Source organism: Staurois parvus, unplaced genomic scaffold, assembly GCF_062004578.1.
Source record: "Staurois parvus isolate SC_StPar_1 unplaced genomic scaffold, SC_StPar_1.0 ptg000080l, whole genome shotgun sequence".
Classification (NCBI taxonomy): Eukaryota; Metazoa; Chordata; class Amphibia; order Anura; family Ranidae; genus Staurois; species Staurois parvus.
In genome coordinates this window covers 565,252-589,035 of record NW_028317876.1, presented here as the reverse complement: position 1 = coordinate 589,035, position 23,784 = coordinate 565,252, and the positions used below count along the sequence as shown (strand labels likewise).

At 41.4% G+C, this 23,784-nt stretch overlaps 1 protein-coding gene across 7 annotated transcripts in view; it reads right to left on the bottom strand.

Moving 5' to 3' along the window:
• Nucleotides 1-23,784, bottom strand: part of PCM1 (pericentriolar material 1) — a 173,136-nt gene that overhangs the window by 88,226 nt on the left and 61,126 nt on the right. For all 7 annotated transcript variants that reach the window (XM_089669565.1, XM_089669561.1, XM_089669566.1 and 4 more), the window contains exons 6-13: nt 14,432-14,541; nt 13,990-14,206; nt 11,278-11,449; nt 6,945-7,127; nt 5,811-5,968; nt 4,246-4,499; nt 965-1,122; nt 762-891 (exon numbers count right to left, since the gene is read on the bottom strand). In XM_089669565.1, the coding sequence (XP_089525691.1) occupies nt 762-891; nt 965-1,122; nt 4,246-4,499; nt 5,811-5,968; nt 6,945-7,127; nt 11,278-11,449; nt 13,990-14,206; nt 14,432-14,541 (1,382 nt within the window). The remainder of the gene's footprint in view (nt 1-761; nt 892-964; nt 1,123-4,245; nt 4,500-5,810; nt 5,969-6,944; nt 7,128-11,277; nt 11,450-13,989; nt 14,207-14,431; nt 14,542-23,784) is intronic.

Genomic DNA, 23,784 nt, shown 5'->3' with positions numbered 1-23,784 from the left:
GATCAAATATCACCAAAAGAAAGCTCTACATGTGACAAAAAAAAAGACAAAATTTAAATTTATGACCGCGCAATTGTCAGTGCAATAATGCAGTGTAGTATCACAGAAAAATGTCCTGGTCAGAAAGGGCGGTAAATCTTCATAAGTCAAGTGGTAATCTCTGCAGCAACTAAACTTGCGATAGATCCCAATCAGCATGTGCAACAGGAGAATGTATGGAGAGAACTACGTTTCTCACAATTTAACACGCTAATTCACAATTTAGTGTAATAGGAGGATGAAGGAGAACCATCCAGGGGAACACTGTGCATGTGTGGATTTGTGGGTGAGCAATTACTATTACTTGAGCTGCTCAACATGCCATATGCTCTGGCTTATATGCAGGATGGCGAAGAGAACACACACAATGCAAAACTGTTGTTTTTTTCACCTGGACACTGTGGAAGCTGGGGTTGACCTACAGGTATGCAATTTGAAACCATTATTATCTCTATACCCTTCATAATGGTTTCTAAGCTGCTTAGGCCCCTTGACTACACTACAATGTTTACTGCAAAGGTAAAGTAATCCTTCAGGCAAATGTGGCAGTGTCCTGAATGTGTGAAAAGTGATGATCTACACTGCTGCGCACAACTGAGGATAAGGAATATGATACAGCCAAACCTGCCCAGCCCACTCATGCTCATTGCGTTTCTCCAATTGTGGAGATGACAAAACAGATAGAAATGTCTTTCCACAAACCAGTTTTGTATTTTACTAACCTGTAGATCAGGGCATGCCTTTCTTAAAGTCTGAATTTTTTCTTGAATTTCAATAAGCTTCTTCCTTTCTTCCTGTAACTGTTTCAGCTCTTTCTGCTGCTGCTGTAGCTTAGATTCATAAAATTTCTCCCTGCAATATATAAATGGTTAGCAAAGAGCACCAGCAAAGTTGTCTTTACACAAAATATGTAAATATGAATTACCTTGCTTGTTCTTTAAGAGCTACATCCTTTTGTGTTTTAGACACATTGGCTCGTGTGTTATTTGGTTGTTGTTTAGGGTTTGATTCCTCTGGTAAGGAATGACTTCCACTGGCAGACCTCTCAGCTGCCATTGTCTCAGACTCTGTATCACCATCATACTAAGGAAAGAGAAAAAACATTAACTTGACACTCATCTTCTTAACTGAAAAACAGATTGAAATTCCAGGTTTATCAGCAACCCTGGGCCATGTGTGAAAGGAAAACTCGCCCAATTTGATGCAGATGACTAAAACCAACTGACAATGCTTATAACCCTCCCTTGCCTTTAGTTACATTTTAAACACAAAAATTACCTTATTGCTTTGGAAAGGTTTGACTGTCAGACATTTTTTCTAAAAAAAACATCTTAATTTATCATTACATAGGAAAAACTAAGGAAAAGATGCTGGAAAAAATTAATGTTCTTAAAGATGCACTTTAAAGGCATTCTGTCACTTTAACAATGACAGCTGGTATAGATATGCATAGATATAGCCAGTAGCAGATTTCAGTAGCATCCCCTACCTCACCTCAATGACAGGCCACTCTCACTGGGCAAAATGCAGACACTGCCAAAACAATGTTGAAGCTTTATACTCCATTCAGTCAGCACACATTCCTACTAACCAAGCACTATGGTGATGGCTGCCTAACTAGCCAGTAGAATGTGTGAAGATTTGGAGTGGGCAGTCAATGTTCAGCACTGTGGAAGTGCTAAAGCTTTGGCAGATTAGATTCCTTTGCATTCAAGGAAGCAGAAAGTACTAGAATCTGCTGTGAGTATGTCTTTCATATCTGTCAGCAGTCGTAAAGTAACAATCTACAACAAAAAAAGTCCTATTTTTTCATTACAAAGTTACATATTGAATACATTTTTGTTTATATTACTTATATCAATATAAACTTTCCAGTGTATTATGTGCAGTGCTATAAATATGTAAAAAGTTAATATTCAGCAAAAAACACAATAAATTATGCAAAGTGTACAACAGATGCAAAAATGATTAATGGTTTTAATATATACATTTTTATTTCACTGCAGTACGACTGTGCATGTCATTTGCTAAATATTCCTAAAAATGAATTTATTCTACAACTGTTGGGAGTTTTTTTAATGTGACATAATCCATCCTCAACATTCACACAGATTTGTAATCAAGACTATTTATCCAACTTACATTAATCTTGGTTCTCCTTAAAGCACAAATCTAAAACCTATACAATACTTCACAGGTCAGAAGAGGTGTACTTCTGTAAAAAGTAGGACTGTAGCCAGACTTAGGACATTAAAATATTTTCATATACTTAATATGCCGTAAATAAGCTTTAAAATAAACCCTCAAGCTCAGAACTCTACCCTCCCTTTTCCCATGCACATGTTCTGTGCTTGCACCAGAGTTTAGAAAGCTGGCAGGCTGCCAAGTCATTGCTAGGACTGGGGGCAAAATGAGCTGAGCTGCTGAATTGAAAGGGTTTCTGATGAAAACTGAGGGCAAATTGCTCCACATGCCTGCAGCTACAGAGGTTAGTGAGGAATTATTTTAAAGAGCAATTGAACCCTGTAAATCCATAAAATGCATTTCATTAAAACAAAAGTGTGCAAAGTGCTAGAGTTGTTTTCTTTAGAACAGGGGTGTCAAATTCAATTTAATCTTGAACACCATCAGCATTATGGTTACCCTAAAAAAAAGGTCTGTAAGACAATATAAATATATCCACTATTTATTATTTTAAATAATTGCCTAAGCATTTGATTATTACTAAATTTTAGTAATAACCTAAAGTGGTTGCAAAGGCAGAAGGTTTTTTCCTCTGCAGCCCCCCTAAATACATACCTGAGCCCAATCTCAAACCAGAGATGTACACAAGAGCCGAGGCTGGGGTGAGCCCCATTCTGTGTGCCTTATGGGCACACAAGGTAGGGCTCAGAAGCAAGCATGCATGCCCCCAAAGCAAGCAGCTTGCTCAGATATCATTTTGAGTGGGTGGAGCTCAGAGCGCCTACAAGGAACCCGAGAAGAGGAGGATCGGGTATGCTCTGTGCAAAACTATTGGACAGAGCTGGTAAGTATAAAAATATATATATATTTTTTTTAAAATAAACAAGGAATTTTAATATCACATTAACTCTTAAGCTGTGAAGGGCAGGTGCAGACCAGCACAGAGCTCACGCACCCTCCTGTAGCAGATGATGGCAGCTGCAGGAGAGTTGCGAGGTTCACATGAAATAGTCTGATGGGCCTTGTGCTTGACACATTTGCTTTAGAAAGTAGCCACAGTATAAGCAGAAAAACATGTCCCCTGCTAATATATTGCAGAAAAGGACCTTTGCTCTCTGTGATCCCTTTTGCAGAGGTCCAACATCCCCTCTCCAGTTATTTCAAGAGCTTGCCAATCAGCATGGAGCATGAGGTTTACCGATTGTAACTGAATAACGGGGGGAGGGGGAGGTGTATCAGACATCTCAAATAAGACTACTGCTTCCACAGAAAGAGTCTCAGCCTGCAACTGACAGGAGACAGGCTGTGGCTGTTTTAGCAAGAAAATGAACTGAACATCTTAAAGTATACAGTCCAGTGCAAAATACAGACACAGGAACACACTGTGATGAGGGAGTGTCAGCAGGAGGCAGAGAAACAGCAATACAATGACCTTCCTTGTAAAAAAACTGCGCAGGGGGCAGACAAGCAAAAGTCTGTCCACTGGAGTACGAACAGGCAGTGCTCCCAGGTGGAAAGCAAAGAAGCAAATGGACCACGCTGTAATGGATGTGCTTCCATGCCCCAGCATGGTCAGTTTGAAACAGGAAAGGAAAAAACAAAAAAGGAAGCAATGCAAGAACAGGATAATGTTTTTATGAAAGTAAATTGTTACACAGACACATATGAGCAATATGAAATACTGGTGTAAAAAACACTTTAAAGCTCATTTACTGCTAGTTGACAATAGGTAAATATTTGAATGTCCATTCCTTGGTCAAAGATGTACTTTAAAGAAGTAGCATTTAAAAAGAAAAATGCAAGTGTATTTAAACAGACAGTGTAAAGTTCACCAATGATGTAGTTAACCCACAGTTAGCATCCACATTTCAGTTTACTGGAATCAAAAACTGCCTCACTGTTAACAGACACCTTTCTTTTTTGCTTTTGTAATACAACATGCCTACTCTTACCCTCTACATATATATTAGACTTGGTCCTTCCCAAAGATACAACTTGAAATAATAACAAATATAAACACACCATTGCAATAAGATCCTGAAGTTGTTTAAGTTTGTGTTTGGCTGCAATAAGACGGTTGAATTTTTCCTCATATTCAGCAGTTTGGGCCTCTTCAGTGACACTACTCCGACTTGATAGAGACACCACACTCTCCTGGTCATCATCTGCATCTTCATCTTCTTCATCATCATCATCATTATCATCATCATCATCATCATCCAAATCAACATTGAGATGTTGTTCTTCATCTCTAGATTCCCTATTGTACAGGCATTCTACAATGGGAGGGAAAGCCATTAACCCTGGCTCAACAAAGTCAATTCAGTCAAATTAATTTTTTTATTTTTTATTTCAGCTGGTTTAAAATAATGGCCATTATGGCTTAAAGACAAAAGAACTGAACCTAAACAAAGCTGAAAATGAACATGAAATGAATAATGTAGAGACCACTATCAGGAAGCAGGGATTATACCATATGCCAAATATTTTATGATTCACCTATGTTTTCTTATAAGGTAACCTTTCATTTACAAGCTCAGATTTACTTGGAATTTTTTTTGTGGCACAAGTTTAGTTTAAGTCAAACTGCTTACATTCATAAAAAGTATTACTAAACCCACCATAGTAAAATCTGTGTATGCAGTAAAGCGCGCTTGTTATACTTACTGCGGAACTAAAGTGGTTAATCCTCTGAATTGTGTAAAAAGGCTGTTAGATCCTTTCTTCTCTGCCCCTCCTCTTTTTGAAATGACAACTGATACAGACTGAATCCGTAGTCACATGCACAGTTTGGTGTGTATTAATAAAGAGGGTTTTTTTTATTTTCTTGGGAGAGTGCATGTGATCAGCACAGGGCCAACGAGCACTGTCCAGACAGAGAGTCAAGGGTTTCACATCCTCCTAGAGCAGAAAGAAAACTCCTTCTACAAGCTTTAACCAGTGCTCTGCTGAAGTCACAATACTGCTCTAACTGCTGATGAGACAAGGTATTTAGAAGTTTATATTTACTAAAATAATTGCATTTCCATGTTTTGTGTATCTTGGGAGACCAGATATATTGAATGCAGGTTCCTGGGTTTAGAAACACTTTAACATAACTAGCAAACTTCGCCACAGTGCTAGGACAAGGTCATCCAGAACCCAAACTGCCCCATCTGCTAATGAAAATGGGTAAGCATAGTACTAAGCCGTATTTTAAAATATAACATTTTTGTAATGACCATAAAAAAGAAAATAAATAAATACAAAACCAATGTACATCCTGGGATCTAACCAATTTGAAAAATAAGCGTACACATCTAGTTCCTTCACTTCATTCTTAACAAGGCATAATACTAAGGGCAGATTTAACTACACAATGAGTTGGTTTAATTATAAAGTTATGCTCACTGGAGCTTCACTCCAACGTGCACTTAATGTTCATTCAAAGCACCCACAAAAAGATCAAGCATTATATCACAAGACAAATAGCAGACAGGGACAAAGTGGTATATATATCTAGACTAACTTCCTAACAAGACCTGGTTGTAAGGTCAGAAATATCAAGTCACAGACAGTGAATGCCAATACAGTCTACTGATGCATACCTAATGCAGAGGACACATTGAAGGTTCTTAAATTAACCGAAGACCTGTTGTTTATTTCACATTCAGTATTAAGTGGCCTTTCATCCCTGTTATTATTTCCACAATGCGAGTTAGAAATGCTATTCACTGCTGCCCAGCTACTCAAACGTTGTGGATTCCTAAAGAAGTGAAAACAGATAGTATTACTAAACATGTAAGCTCTAATAAAATAAACCTGCAAAAATGTCTGTTAATAAAAATTATTATGGTAGCATTTGCTTGTTTTTATACAAAGATTCTACTATAAAGACAAAAACACTGCTAGAACATATTTATTGAACAGAACAAGATCTGCTTAACCGCTTCCTGACCACCCTATAGCAGATATACTGCTACAGAGTGGCACGGGTGTGCAAAATCACGTGTATATATACACGTGATTTTGCATTTCCAGGTGCAAGGCACGCGCCCTACCCGCACCACCATTCACAGTGGCGGCTGTCAATCACCAGGCCCTGGCCGGTGATTACTAGCCGGCGCCCAGCGATTGCCGAGGATCTCTGACAGGGAGAAGACAGCTATCCTAGAGCCTGCAGCAGCCTGAGATTGCCCCCATATTCTGCTGTTTACAGGTGCAATACGCTGCAGGTTCCTTAAGAAAAAAGTGCACAATTTTTTACCGGCAAATAAATTGGGTTTTTTTTTTGTTTTTTTTTTTAAAGGTGAACTTAGCCTTTAACACAGCAAACACCTGCTCAGAACAGTACTGATCATACACTGGTCTGTCAAAGTCTGCAATGAATCCTTGACCAAGTTATTCTGCTAAACTAGAGTGACAAATTACAGGAACACAATACTGGTGAAATGTAAGAACTTCAATTTAAAATCTCACTTTCATGCTGGGCTGATATACTTTTTAATGGTTTAAGGAATTTAAACTGCAAGCTCTGTTCTTACTGTTGGGCATGTTTGAGTCACTAAGGTGTCACCAGTTCTTGTAGCCCTGCATAGGTCTTCAGGCAGCCCCTCACTATACAAAGCCAAATTGTCACTTTAAAAGGCATGTGTAAATCAGAGGTGTAGGAAACTCATTACAAATGGCATTGACGAAAACTTACAAATAATTCTAGTTTATATATTTAAATTGTATTTAACCTGATGTTTATAACTGGTTGGTTCACTTCCTGGTCAGATTCAATCCAGGAGTCTTCAGTTTCCTCCTCATCCTCATCTTTAGTGTTTTCATTTATAGCGTCTGTCATCATGTCAGATGTTTGCTCATAATAGCGGACAAGGTCACGGAGCTCATTAAGCCTTTTCCGAACTTCTTTCAGTTTTCTAAAAATAAAACCGCAGGGTTTTTTCAAAACTCAGTCTCAATATTTAATTTCTCTCAGATGTGCAGGAGATTGCATTAGCCTATAATGACAGACTTAGGGTCTTCATAAAGAAATGCTATTATAACAGTCAACTGGATCCACAACATAAAGGCAAAGATGACAGCTGCAAGTGAATTCAGTATGTTAATGGCATCAAAAATCTCCACAGTGGATTAGAAAACAAGGCCTTCCAGAAACATGATTGTGAGCAGAACCATGAAGCAATTACACTCAGAACATTAATGCATAACAACCACATGGAACCCTTAAAGTTGAACTCCAGCCAGGACTATTTGAACATAAAATGATATTATACTAAACTTTTCATGCAAGTGTTCTCCCTCTTCCAAATCTTCCATTAAATCAGTGCTCAGTCATGATGTGTCACCCTGATTTTCTTTTTACAAGACCGGTGGCCATTTCCCCTGGCTATTGATTGAGCAACTTCCCCTTTGTAGTTCTGTGCTAGAGCAAGCAAAATGTCACCAAACTGCTGCTTGATCAAGTGTTCAGGAACCTGGCATCAAACTCCCATTGTGCAAATTGAGGGACAAGCAAGGAGACTTCTGGTCTGTCCCGCCCAGCACAACCTCACATTGTAATCCCACCCAGTCACAAAAGATAGCCCATGGAATCATGAGAATTCTAGCTTGCAATTGTGGGGGCTGTTCAGAGAGAATGTGCCATAACTGCATCTCTACATCGGAGTCCCAGCCAGTGCTGTTTAAAAGGATGCAGGAACAATGACATCACAGCGTTTTCAAAGATTTCTACTTAACTGGGCTCCTTTTCTTTTAGCAACACCAAGCACTCATATACATATTGATCAGCAGCAAAGATGAAATTTTGCAGGTATCCCAGATTCAGCTTTAAATAAATAATACAAATTGAGTAAATACTGCTTGATTATAAAAAGAGAGCAATGCAGCAGGTGTTTAAATACTTCAAACTGAAGATCCCATCTAAGCCTACCACTAGCAAGGTCAAAACGGAGCGACACAAAGAGTGTATAAAAACCCCAGGGGCAAAGCCTTGTCCTGGGAATGGAATATCTTCTACTGCTTTACCCTCCATCGTAGAACGTAGAGCCCCTATGGAGCTTAAAGACCTTACAGAGGTAGTTATTAAATCCACTGACAAGGGAGGGAACGTGGTGATTTGAAAAAGAGAGGGATTATGTTGAAGTTGTGTACAGACAGTTGAACAACAAGTTGTGTTATGAAATGTGTAAATAATCCCTTTCCTGCCCTTGTCACTGACATTAATTTCAAGCTTGAGAGAGCCTTTGAAGTGGGGTTGATTAAGAAAAAAAAAAAAAGAAAAAAAAAAGGAGAACAGGACTACCTGAGTGTAGAAGAATATAATATTCCTATGTTCTAGGTTACCCCAAAGGTCCATAAGAATGTAACCTGACCACTGGGGAGGCCTATTGTCTCAGGGGTAGGTGGCCTTACCAAACTCCTGGGACATTATGTGGATAAGAGAATTAGACACCTAGTGGAAGAATTCCACTCATTTGTCCTGGACACAGGGGATCTTTGAATAAAGTTGACATATTTGAAGGTCCCGGTGGTTTGCATTCTGGCAAGGGTGGATGTGGAGTCATTATACACGTCCATACCCAACCAGAAAAAAATCCAGGCCATTACAGATTGATTGGAATTGAGAAACCCCTTGTCTGGTCCACAAAATGAATTCCTGGTGGAATTGCTGGATTTCATACTCCACAATAATTTCTTCATGTTTGACGTTAAGTTTTACTGTCCGACTACAGGAGTTGTGATGGGCATGGCATGTGCACCATCATACGTGTGTTTGCATTTAGGCTGGTGGGAGAAAACTATAGTATATAAGAATCCTAGATATCACACAAATGTAACTATGTGGGTTCGCTATATGGATGATGTGCTGGTGGGTGTGGAGAGGATCAGTGGATGAGTTCCATTCATTTATACAAGAATTAAACCTTAACGATAAAAATATTTTCCTTGCATATAAAGTGGATCAATATGAAATGGAAATCCTGGATTTGAAAATTTAAAAAATGTAGGAGACAGAATGGAGACTACCACATTCCGCAAATCCAAGGTGGAAAATTCTAGATTGTAAGCTCCAAGGAGCAGGGCCCTCCTATCCCTCTTGTATTGAACTGTATTGTTGCTGTATTGTCTCCCTTTATATTGTAAAGCGCTGAGCAAACTGTTGGCGCTATATAAATCCTGTATAATAATATTAATACTCTTCTCCATGCCACCAGCCATCACCTGTGGCCACTAAATTAGAGGGATCCCATATGGACAATTCTTAAGAAGTAGAAGGAATTGATCAAATATAGACGATTACTATATTGAGAGCGAAGAATTAAAAGAATCTTAATTTAGTGTTAGAAAGAGGAAGAGTGAAAGCATTAAAACAAAACAGGACACAGTTGCTGCAAAATAGAAACTATAGAAAGAAATTAAAGCAAGACAAACGGGGGTTGGTCACCAGGTATGGAACACATTGACGCTAGCTAGAGTCAGTGTTAAACAAGCACTGGCATATTTTAATGCTAGATTAACAAACATACTGGGGAAAAGACCCTGGATTATAGCAAAGAAAGCCCCTACCATAGGTGACACTCTAGTTCGCAGAGAATATAGAAGGAGCAGAAGTGAACCCATGAATATACAAACACCATTAAAGGGCATGTTTGCAACTGTTCTTATAAGGATGAATATCTATGCCTATGTATACAACTAGCGATTGGCCTCCAGCCAGGCACAAAGGGTAAAGGATTGGATTTCGCCCATGTTTGGGGAAAATTGCGGATAGAAAAGGAGATTTTGGGGCTCGGTGCCCTGTTTTGCAATGTGCCTGTATGTCAACCAATCGGTAGGGGGGACCCACGTGGTGTATACAGTAGAATTATCCCTGGGAGGTTCCAAATTGTGTTGTCACAGGAGGCACCCACCTGCGTCACACAGGCTGTGTACAGGTCAATCAGCTACCTTTTTACTGCGTAATTCTGGTAGGCTGGTGCCTATCAGGGGGTAGCCGGGATGATCTCTGAGGAACTACTGTGGTCTGGAGGGAGCAGCGGCATCGAATGGCTGGGCACACTATCATAAAAATGGTCCACCTCAAGTGGGGCATTGTAGTTGTCCCTCCGCTCTTTCCACCACCAAGTGGGTTACACCCGACATTACTCCTATTGGAACTATATTATTCTATTGTGGATTTGAGCCAGGTATTCATAATCACAGACTCTTACAATCCTTCACCAGTTTCAGCACTGCTACAGAGGGACTCTTTGGGGGATATTTTCCAGCTTTTCTAGGATAAGGGGACTAGGGGAATATAGAGAGGAGTGGGAGGTGGTGGATCCGGGTGATCTAGAGTGTGGTGGGGGTCAGGCTGGGGGGTGCTGGGTTTGTAAGTTGGGGGGGGGGATCGGGTGGAGTTGAGGGAGGAAGGGTAGAGGGGTGGTTTGGACTGGGCACATGGATTGTTTTGTATGGTTCCAACACATACTTTTTATGTCCAGAATAAATACTGCCAATGATAGCCTGTGAGGTGCATATCCTTTTTGGTGTTTTTTGTTGTAGGTACACAAAGTGTACATATACATTTCACAATGGATAACATACAAAAAGCATGGACTATACAGGCCATGGCAAAAGCAGCACATTCTAGTGCATAACATGTCACCAATTCATAGCTATTAAGAAGTTAAACATCCCCATTAGGGAGACTTACCCTTTTTACATTTGACTATAAAAAGAAAGTAAAATTCTGAGTTGCCACCAATACAGGAACAGAGGGGAAAGCTTCCAATAGGGACATTTGTTTATATAACACTATCTAAGAGAGAATTTGCCATAGGACAGTAAGTGAAGGGAACTCTCCCTTGCAGGAGTACTTTACAGCAATAATGTGCATAATGTATCTTTATCTGGATGTCCCTGGTAACGAATATACTTGTTATTCAATAATGTATAAACTATTTTACTTCATTAAAAAGGGCTGTTTTAAACATTCAAGTTTAGTGATTTTTAGAAAGCTATACATGTATAACAGCAAACATTATAATTATTGACGCTTTGCAATCAAGACTAAGAAAGAGTTACTTTAGCTTTTCGGCTGGATTTTGATTTTCTTCATCTTCACTATCATTCACAGAGTTAGCAGAAGGAAAAGCAGCCACTGCTGCAGGGCTGTTTGCAGCCCTATTGTCAGAGATCTGTGTAGCAGAAGTAGCTGAACTTGTGCTCCTTTGATCCACACCCCTTTGAGGGGAGCCTATTTAAATGGAGAAAATAAAACACAAAATGAAAAGGAGAAAAACAAAACTGCAGCATAGCAGAGGGCACACATTAGATGTGATATACATAAGGAAAAGCTGGATTCTATTCCAACCTCAAAAATCCTGAAGATAAACAGAGATAAAACTAAACCTGGACTTAAATGATCTACTACAACCACACTCCTAACAAAAGAAAAAAAAAAATTGGCTAGTACAATGGGTATACCCAGTAGGGGAGGAACAACTTTTCGTAGGCATGCAATACATATACACTATATTGCCAAAACTATTGGGATGCCTGCCTTTACAGGCATGTGAACTTTAATGGCATCCCAGTCTTTGTGGGTAGGTTGCAATGTTGAGTTGGCCCACCCTTTGCAGCTATAAAAGCTTCAACTCTTCTGGGAAGGCTGTCCACAAGGTTTAGGAGTGTATCTATGGGAATGTTTGACCATTCTTCCAGAAGCGTATTTGTGAGGTCAGACACTGATGTCGGTCGAGAAGGCCTGGCTTGCAGTTTCTGCTCTAATTCATCCCAAAGGTTTTCTATCAGGTTGAAGTCAGGACACTGTGCAGGCCAGTCAAGCTCCTCCACCCCAAACTCACTCATCCATGTCTTTATGGACCTTTCTTTGTGCACTTTCATGTTGAAACAGCAAGGGGACATCTCCAAAAACTTTTCCCACAAAGTCGGGAGCATGAAATGGTCCAAAATGTCTTCGTATGCCGACGCCTTAAGACAGGCGTCCTCAAACTTTTTAAACAGGGGGCCAGTTCACTGTCCCTCAGACCGTTGGAGGGCCGTACTATAGTTTAAAAAAAAAAAAAACTATGAACAAATGCAGACACAGTACAGGAGATGGACCAGAGACTGCGGGCACAGTACAGGAGATGGACCAGAGACTGCGGGCACAGTACAGGAGATGGACCAGAGACTGCGGGCACAGTACAGGAGATGGACCAGAGACTGCGGGCACAGTACAGGAGATGGACCAGAGACTGCGAACATACAACGGCGGCGGGAATACTGGGCTGGCTGCTCCATAAGATGCACAGACATTTCCCCCCAAGTGTGTCTTATGGGGAGGAATCGTGCCCCGTCGTTGGCGTCAGCGGGGGGAGGAATCGTGCCCCGTCGTTGGCGTCAGCGGGGGGAGGAATCGTGCCCCGTCGTTGCCGTCAGCGGGGGGAGGAATCGTGCCCCGTCGTTGCCGTCAGCGGGGGGAGGAATCGTGCCCCGTCGTTGCCGTCAGCGGGGGGAGGAATCGTGCCCCGTCGTTGGCGTCAGCGGGGGGAGGAATCGTGCCCCGTCGTTGGCGTCAGCGGGGGGAGGAATCGTGCCCCGTCGTTGGCGTCAGCGGGGGGAGGAATCGTGCCCCGTCGTTGGCGTCAGCGGGGGGAGGAATCGTGCCCTGCCGTTGGCGTCAGCGGGGGGAGGAATCGTGCCCCGCCGTTGGCGTCAGCGGGGGGAGGAATCGTGCCCCGTCGTTGGCGCCAGCGGGGGGAGGAATCATGCCCCACAGGGGCGGACTGACCATTTGGAAACTCGGGCACTGCCCGAGGGCCCAGGGTCAGCAGGGGGCCCCATGAGATTCCCCTGGTACCTTTTTCATAGGCTTTTTGAGTTTGGGCAAGGACACGGGCCCCATGAGTTGTCAGTCCGCCCCTGGTGCCCCATCATTGGTGTCAGTGGGAGGAATAATGCCCCATCATTAGTATCAGTGACACCAATGATGGGGCACTATTCCTCCCACTGACACCAATGACACCTAACTTGCTGACCCCTTTTCCAGCATGGTGCTGCTGTAGCCAACATACCTGGTTGCAGCAGCACCATCAGCACGGCACACTTACCTGTCAGCTGTCCTTCTTCACTCTGGCCTCTCCACCACTCGAAGTTCGCAGGGCCGCTCGGCTCTGCCTCCTCGCAGGTGATTGGCCGCCTGTGTGACTTTCCTGAGCTACAGTTCTGGCGCCCAATCACCGGTGAGGAGGCAAAGCCGAGCGGCAGGAGTGAGGGAGTGGCCGGAGTGAATGAAGGAGCAGCGCTTCCTGGACTGGATCATCGTGGGACTGGGACCGGAGCCAGGTAAGGTACAGCAGCCCCCTGCCCGCCCCTGTACTTAGTGTCCCTTTCTGTCCCGCCCCTTCCGGCGGGCCAGATAAATGGCCTCGGCGGGCCGCATGTGGCCCGCGGGCCGTAGTTTGAGGACCCCTGCTTAAGAGTTCCCTTCACTGGAACTAAGGGGCCAAGCTCAACCACTGAAAAACAACCCCACATTATAATCCACGCTACCAAACTTTACACCTGGCATAATGCAGTCAGGCAAGTACCGTTCTGCTGGCAACAGCAAAACCCAGACACATCCATCGGATTGCCAGACAAGAGAAGCGTGATTGTTCTAGAAAAAAAAAAACCCAATTGCAATATTAAAAAGACAAACCTGAGCTGTGCCGCTGTCTTATTTATTTTGTGGTCAGGCAAACACAAAAACTGAGATATAGTAAAACAATCACTGTGAAGTTCTTTACTCACATGCAGTGTTATTTAAATGGTGATCTTGTAGTGTGTGGAGTTCTCCCAAAATAGAGTCCATTTTCTGTTTCTTTTCCAACAGTACCCCAACTTTACTAAATAGTGGAGTTCTGTCCTCTAAAACGGGTTCAGAAATGGACGAATTCAAACTTCGAGAAACCTCTCTTGTAAGAGAAAGGCTCTCTGCTTGTCTTCTATTATCTGGTACTGGAGGACTCTAAAAGTAAGAAAAATAAAACCAAAAGAGCAGCTTACAGATAAAAACCAACAGAAATGAATACCAAAATCCAAACAGAGTCAAATCTGAACATTTTATGACAAGATTTAAAAAAACAAAACAAAAAAAACTTGTAAGAGCAGAGCAATATTTGAAAGATGGAGTCCTAAACAATTAGCAATGAGAGAAATATTACACTGTATTTAGACAACACATCGATCTTACCTGAACATCATGCAGTTGGTTATGAAAACGCTGGATCAGGTCATTCAGTTCTTCATTTAGCTCTGATGTTAGGCTCAGTCCAGACACACTTCCAGTTGTCTCTGTAACAACTTCAAAGACCACAAAAAAAAAAAAAAAAAATGATATATAGGTTTATATGGCCGAACAATCACTTCGATGACTCCACATTCTTCACACTGAAGTTCGTTCTTAATGACAGTGGCTGCATGTTTAGTGTCGTAGTCTTGCTGCATAATAAATTTGGGAGCCACTCGCCTCCCTGATGGTATGACACAATGGATAGGTATCTGCATGTATGTGCACCTATCTTTATCATACACACGGATATATATATATATATATATATATATATATATATATATATATATATATATATATATATATCTCTATCCACACACACACACACACACACACACACCTTTTGAAAAGTAAATTTTAATTAATATCTCAATGAACACAAGTACAATTTCCAAAACTGAGTTTTATAGAACATTTGTTAAGCTCATTACTTGAAAGTAAAGTTAATAATATAAGCTGGATTACAAAATCTTCAGTTTTACTCAAATTAGTTGATGAAAAAAATGAATACACCCCACAACAAAAACTACTACATGTAGTATTTTGTATGACCTTCATGATTTGTGAGGATAGCACTAAAATTTCTAGGCATGAACAAGTTGGCGACATATTGCAACATCTATCTTTTTCCATTCTTCAAGAACGACCTCTTTTAGAGTCTGGATGCAGAGTAATGCGCAACTTGTCTCTTCAGAATTCCCCATAGGTGTTTGATTGGATTCAGATCAGGAGATATATTTTGCCACTGAATCACTTTTACCCTGTTCTTCTTAAGAAATGCAACAGTGGCCCTAGATGTGTGTTTTGGATCATTGTCATGTTGGAAAAGTGCACGACGACCAAGGGCACGGAGTGATGTAGCATCTTCTGTTTCAATATACAGCAGTACATCTGTGAATTCAAGATACCATCAAAGAAATTAAGCTCCCTGACACCAGCAACACTCATACAGCCCCACAAAAGGACACTGTCACCACGTTTCACTGTAGGCACCATGTATTTTTCTTTGCACTCCTCAGCTTTGAAGCCATCAGTTCCAAAAACATTTATCTTGGTCTCATCACTCACAGTACAGAGTCCCAGTAGTCGTCTTCTTTTTAAGCATGTGCCCTGGTAAATTCTAGGTGGGCTTTTTTTGTGCATGGGCTTCAGGAGGGGCTTCCATCATGGATGACACCCATGCATGCCATTCCTCTGCAGCGTATGCCATATTGTGTCACGGGAAAAATTCACCCCAGTTTGGCTTTCTACCTCTTTAGCTAACTGCAGTGCACTTGCATGGTGATTTTCTGTAACCCTTCTCATCAGAAGATGCTTCTGTCGAGGTGTTAACTTCTGTGGACAGCCTGGCAGTCTCTGTGAGATGGTTGCTGTTCCATCTTTGCTAACGTTTTGTATTACTTTTGCTACAGTATTCTGACTGATAATTAAAGTTTTGCTGATCTTCTTGTAGCCTTCAACTTTCTTGTGTAAAGAAATTATTTTCTTTCTCAGGCCTTGTGACATTTCGCTTCCAGGTGGTGCCATTGCTGACAGCATGAAATGGAAAGAGGTTTTCTGCAATTAACTCCCTTTTATAATCAACTGTCTGCTGGGCACCTGTTTAATGAATAATTAGACTCACCTGTAGTTGCATTCTTGTTAATTAGGATTTTGTTGTCTAAAATTTAGCTTTGCTTCTAAGGCTACGTTCACACTAGCCTTGTGTGCAGGCGGCAGAGAGGCGTTTGGGAAGCGTTTTTACCGCTTCCCAAACGCCTCTGCCAACTCTGCACATTACAGCACATGGTGCTGTTCTAACAGGAGCGTTTGCGTCGCGGCAAAACGGACGCCTCTGGTCGAGTCAGGAGGCTTTGAAGCCTCCTATTCTCGTCTATGGTGTCGCTCCGCAAACGCCCGGCCGGCGTTTGCGGTGCGGTTGCGACGCGGTTGCGGAGCGGTAACACCACTCAAATGCATTATAGGCGTTTGTGGGGCGTTATTAACGCTCGGCAAACGCCTAGCAACCGCCGCTAAACCGCACATGCGGCGTTTGCGGAGCGTTTGCCGAGCGTTAAAAACGCTCCGCAAACACCGGACCAACGCTTGCCAAACGCTATAGGGGCGTTTGGCAAGCGTTGGCAAAACAGCCTAGTGTGAACGAGCCCTTTGACTTTCATTGGGGTGTATTCATTTTTCCAACATGGTCCTGAATGAATTTAAGAAAAATACTGTGTGTGTGCAAATTCACAAATCTGGTCTGCAATCAATGGTCCACATTTGTGGGAGTACTTCGTAATATAGTGTCCCATAGAAAAATGTTGATTCTGAAAGGAAAGTAAAGGTTTTCTGACAAATCTGTACGGGTGTACTTATTTATGCGGAGACACAGACACACCAAAAAAATTTAAGGAACACTTTTTAATCAGAGTATAGCATCAAGACAATCAAACTCCTGGGATATTGATCTGATCAGTTAAGTAGCAGAGGTGGTTGTTAATCAGTTTCAGCTGCTTTGGTGTTATTGAAATTAACAAGTGCACTAGATGGACAACAATGATACAACCCCTAAAACAGGAATGATTTTTACAGGCCACTGAGATTTTTTCCCCTTGTCATCTTTTCTGCTTTTCACTAGTTTTGCATTTGGCAAGAGTCAGTGTCACTACTTGTAGCATGAGGCAATACCTGGACACTACAGAGGTTGCAAAGGCAGTCGAACTAATTTAGGATGGCACACAAATACATGTCACTGCCAGATGGTTTGCGGTGTTTCCCAGCACAGTCTCAAGAGCATGGAGGATATTCCAGGAGACAGGCAGTTACTCTAGGAGAGCTAGACAGGACTGTAGAAGGTACTTAACCCATCAGCAGAACCAGTATCTGCTCTTTTGTGCAAGGAGGTACAGGATGAGCACGGCCAGAGCCCTACAAAATGACCTCCAGCAGGCCACTGGTGTGAATGATTCTGATTGTTTGGTCAGAGACAGATTTCATGAGGGTGGCCTGAATGCCTGACGTCCTCTAGTGGGCCCTGTGCTCACTTGCTGGCACCATGGAACTCGATTGGCATTTGCTATTGAACACCAGAATTGGCAGGTCCGCCACTGGCGCCCTGTGCTTTTCACAGATGAGAGCAGGTTCACCCTAAGCACATGTGACAGATGTGAAAGGGTCTGGAGAAGACGTGAAGAACGTAATGCTGCCTCTAACATCATTCAGCATGACCATTTTGGTGGTGGGTCAATGATAGTTTGGGGAGGCATATCCATGGAGGAACACACAGACCTCTACAGGCTAGACAATGGCACCCTGACTGCCATTAGGTATCGGGATGAAATCCTTAGACCCATTGCACCAGCGTAGGGTCTGACCGAGGGTCCTGGGTTCCTCCTGGTGCACGACAATGCCTGGCCTAATGTGGCAAGAGTATGCAGGCAGTTCCTGTACGATGAAGGAATTTATACCATTGAATGGCTTCCACCCTGCAAAGGGTGCAGAGATCCCACATAGTGAAAGCATTCCATGCTACTGTCAAATAATTCCTTCACCTAGAAACGAACCTGTCCACTATGTAACTGAATCAGGATATCAAGTGGCCTGCATCCGATGTCCTCCACACAGGTTCTAGAATGCATTTAGGTGTATGAACTGCTCCTGTACATCCAGAAGTAACCAGCTGGAGGGCGCCTGACAGCACCTGAGATGGACAAAGCAAACAAGACTAGAAAGTAAAATAAAGCCTAGGTCAGGTCTGTCTTATTGCAGTAAGATTTACTGTTCCACCTTAATACACAGTATGCACAATAAGGCAAGTATTTTGACCAAATCATAATTTTTATGCATATTATCCATCTCCAAGCTGTATAAATGTGCTTATTGGATTTAAGAATATCAGGTGATGTTTATTTGTATAATGTGGGAGGGTGTGGCCCAAGGAGATCAACATCCTATTACCAAGGTGTGCAAAATTATTAGGCAGCTTCTTTTCCTCAGGCAAAATGGGCCAAAGAAAGATTTAACTGACTCAGAAGAGTCAAAATTTGTAAAAAGTCTTTCAGAGGGATGTAGCACTCTAGAAATTGTTAAGATATTAGGGCGTGATCACAGAAGCATCAAATGTTTGTTGCAAATAGTCAACAGGGTCGCAAGAAACATGTTGAGAAAAAAAAGATGCAAAGATGGGAGAAAAATTAAAATGTGAAGCTACCAGCAACCCATTCTGCAGTGCCTCCGGTCATATTCCAGAACTGCAACCTACCTGCAGTGCCAAGAAGTACAAGGTAAGGGAGGCTGAAACCTGACCACCACTGAACAAGACACAAGTTTAAACGTCAAGATTGGGCCAAGAAATATCTGAAGACAGATTTTTCAATGTTTTTTTTTTGACTGATGAGATGAGAGCGCCTCTTGATGGACCAGATGGAGGGGCCCCTGGCTGGATCAGTAACGGGCACAGAGCTTCACAATGACTTAGACACCAGCAGGGTGGAGGTGGGTTACTGGTATGGGCTGGTATTATTAAAGATGAGCCAGTTGGACCTTTCCAGGTTGAAGATGGACTCAAAATCAACTCCCAAACCTACTGACAGTTTTTAGAAGACTTTCTTGAAGCAGTGGTACAGGAAAAAGTCTGCATCTTTTAAGAAGACCATGATATTTATGAAAGACAATGCTCCATCACATGCATCAAAGTACTCCACTGCGTGGCTAGCCAGTGAATGCCATAAGGATGAAAGAATAATGACATGGTCCCCTTCCTCACCTGACCTAAACCCTATTGAGAACTCATGGGTCCTTCTTAAAAAAGAAGATTTACAGTGAAGAAAAACTGTACACCTTTCTGATTAGTGTCAGGAAGGCTGTGGTTGCTGCTGCCAGAAATATGTCAGAAATATTTATTTGTAAAGTTAAAAATTGTTTATTATTCTCACTTTAACAGATGAAAACAAACAGGTGAGATAGCAAGAGTTTCATTTTTCATTTAGTTGCATAATAATTCTGCACACTAATAGTTTCCCATTAATTGTGCACACATCAATATTTTCCTAAGAAAGCTAAAACCTTACTTTTACTTACTTTAATACTCAGGTTTGAGGTTTATTAACATTTTGGATTTACTAAGAGCATTGTAGTTGTTCAATAATAAAATTTATCCTCAAAAACAAAACTTGCCTAATAAATTGTACACACATTGTAGAGACATTGCAGCATTGAGGCCGAAGCTGCCTGCAAGTGATGAGAGGATTACAGTGCCCTTTTCTGATGATTCAGGATCCAACCAAAACACAGAGATATGGAGGAAAAAACATTTTGCCAGAGTTTTGCTTTAAAGTTTTCTATTCTGCTCCTTTGAATTTTCCTGTCACTGTGGTCGAACACAAATATCGATTTGATACCACTAACAATTATAAACTCAAAACATTTGTTTGTGTATGGCCAGCATAAGTGAAAGCACTTGCAGGTAGCTTGTATTAAGTTTCAGTAGGCCAGTTCATGAGGATAAGGAGAATATGTACAGACACTGACACTTATCATCAGAAGGCCACTGTCCTAAAGGAAAGGTTTATTGAGAAAGGGTATAATGCTACGGTATTAGATGATGAGATGGCCCGAGTGGCAAATATGAATAGAGATACGATGTTAACCACCTCTACCTCACGTAAGAATGGCAAATTTTGTCCCTTTATTACATCCTTTTCTATTCAATACAAACAAGTCGGTAAGATTATTAAGAAAAACTGGGACATTCTTAATGCTGACCCAATCCTAGCTGGAGTATTACCTGATAGGCCTGAAATAGTCATCAGAAAGGCCCCTACCTTACGAGATAAAATCTCACCAAATGTGGTAGACCCTCCCCCTAGAATTACGTTTTTTGGTAATATGACGGGCTTTTACCCATGTAACAAGTGCGTTAGATGTAAGCTAGATGGTACACGCAAAAAGAAAATAGAATTTTTCACTTCCACTGTAACTCAGAAAACATATGACATCTCTACATTGATCACCTGCCATAGCCGTTATGCGGTATATCTTTTAGAGTGCCCATGTAAACGGCAATACATTGGTCGAACCACCAGAAGGCTCAGAGACAGGTTTAGACAGCACGTTAATTGTATCAAAAAGGGCCGGAAAGAACATCCTCTTTCTAGACATTTCCGCTACCACCATAACCGGGACCCTACTTTTTTGAAATTCTCAGGGATCGATGTAGTTCATAGTCACTGGCGAGGTACAAATAAGCTCAGACAAGTCTCTCAAATGGAAACGAGGTGTATATACGAGATGAGAACTTTATCCCCTCTTGGCCATAATGTAGAGGTAGACATAAATTGCTATATAGATAACAGTTGATGTCTATGTCTTTAATTGTTCATATGGCCTTCTGTATAGTTCTGATTGTTCACATTTATATTGTGGATTATCAGGAGTATCACTACATTACATGAATATGGATTAAAACTACCTTAGTTACTATAACAATCTATTTATGTGTTGATTATGATTCATAAGGTTTCTAATATGGCCCATTTAGAAATTAGAAATTTTATTCATATTTTTTCTGATATTGGTCACTGTAACTTTTAATGATTTGCTTCAATTTTAGGTAACTTACTGTATTGAAGTGGGTTTAATGAGGACATATACTGTATGGTTATGTATATTCATTATAGCCCCCATGTTTTAGTCTATATGATCCCCAATGGCTAATATGCGTATAATTTTATACATGTTTGTATACAGTAATATTGTTTATGCATAATGTTTTTAAGCATTGTATATAATTTTTAGTCTCACCACAGTGATTTTTGATCACCATAGAGTATTCAAGAGTTAAATATATGTTATGAATGGGCACATAAGATACCACATGTGACACTTATTAAATTAAGTATGATGTATCTAATCTTTATTTCATAGCCTCCCCTAGGTAAATAAGACATTGTATAGCTTTTAAGTATATCCCTAACTGTTCATTTACTGTCCCTGCATTTGTGCAGATACAGTGAGTGTGTATTCATTCTGTGAGACCACGGGAATATGGCGGTTCCGTTCGCGCATGCGCACTGCTGTACCGACCCACGGTAAAATGGCGTCGGTCTGTTGTGCTCATTCGCACATGCGCATTTATACAGCCAGCCCCTGGGAATATGGCGCCGATCCGCATCGATCGGCGCTTCTTCTATCTTCATTCTGTGAGACTACGGGAATATGGCGGTTTCGTTCGCGCATGCGCACTGCTGTACCGACCCACGGCAAAATGGCGTCGATCTGTCGTGCTCATTCGCGCATGCGCATTCATACAGCCAGCCCCCGGGAATATGGCGCCGATCCGCATCGATCGGCGCTTCTTCTATCTTCCCTTGGGGGTACCTGGGGAAGCCTGGGACTGCGACATGTGGGAGAGAGGGGTGAGCCCCTCCCCATCAGTTTATTCATTTGTGTGGAATATGTTCCACCGCAGTTGGATATGTGGTGGATGCACATATCATTTAGACCACTATAAAATGGCGCCCGGACGCCCGCACATGCGCAGTATGCGGGACTTCGGCAAAATGGCACCCAATTAACTTTATTACAGGCACACAATACACTATATATATGGCTTTTGTGGCGTCCGGCAGCTATGGCTCTTATTCCTTCTGATGATGTACGTGTGATACGAAACGCGCGTCAAGGAGGAGCCCTTGCTAGCCGTGACGCTAAGCCGCCGGATCAAAGGGGGTCCGGCGGCCACTCTTCTACACCAGCTGGTCAGTGTGTCATTCATGATATCCTTAGTGCACAAGGATTGATTTTATTCTCATATTTATGTTAAGTGTGGTGTTTTTTAACATACAATAAATTTTTTTCAGAATTTAACATAAATACTACACTATGGGTATTCCTTTTTGCTCCACATCGAGCATTTAATTCCTCAGGACCACCAGGCGATTACCCCAAGGCTCAGAGATATATTCAGCTGATCCTGTTTGGAACCTGTCTGCCAGTAGGAATCCCCAGATGGGTTATCTTTCATCATAGAACCATCTTTTCGGAGTTTCCCTTCATCCACAGTCGGAGTGATCTTTGGTGTATGAGACACAAACGCACAATTTAAATTGTGCTTCCGGTGAGTGCGCAATTTATTCATTTCTTCTGCATATCGCCGGACTACATGCATTACAAAGATCTCATCGAGATACACTCATCTGTGTTTCTTTGATGACTGGACTATACTGTGCATTTATATTGTGCGTTTTGTATTGTGAAGTGAAAATTGTTGGAGCTCGCGTCATTTCTTCTCCCCCTCCTGTTTCCAACTTTTGGGAGGATCACATATAGTGTGTTTGGTCACATATAATGCATGTGGTCCACATCTGCTGACATTTAAGTAAGGGATATTGTACCATCTTCAATACTGGTACAGTCATATAACATCAAGCGCTGCACTATTTATCTTATATTGTATTAAGTTACCTCCCTATGAGTTTTATATTACAGTCCAATCTAAAAATCTGCAAAACAGCATTTTAGGTCTCTTCGTTTTGTTTTTCTTTATATAAAAAATTTGATCTCTAAGTCTGATGGTATTTACCAGAGTCAAACTCTAATACTATATACATCTCATCTGTTATTCTCAGAGCGGATTAGATATTTTGTTACTCTGACCATACAGGTGGTTATTTAGATTTACCACTGCATATTGATATTAAAGAATAAATTACTGTACATTCTATATTAACTAAATTATACACCAAACTTTTTTTGGAGGTTTTTATCCAATTAATTGAAACCATAAAATCAGCCAGCTAATCGATTATGAAAATAATCGTTAGTTGCAGCTCTAGTTAAAACCTTAGCATAGGATGAACTCTGGTACCTGCATTATTTATTTTTTTATTTTTGGCATGTGTTTTGGAGCTTTTTCACGCATAGGACAGCCCATTTGGAACTGCGACATACACTCCAAAACCTTTTTTGAAGCAGAGTGTTGCACGTTTTTCACAGTTCGTTTTGGAGTGTTTGCAACATAGTAAAACGCACACCTACTACCCGTACATGGAGAGATATTAAAGCGTTACTAAACCCACAACAGCAAAATCAGTCTGTATATGCAGTAAAGCATGCTTGTTATACCCACTGTGGAATGTATGGAGCAAATATTCTGCATTTTGTAAAAAGGATGTTTGATCCGGTCTTCTCTCATTCTCCTCTTATTCCACATTCCCATTTCATCTCCTGATAGAACAGAGCCTCGAGGACACTCTGCACATGCTCAGTTTGGTGTG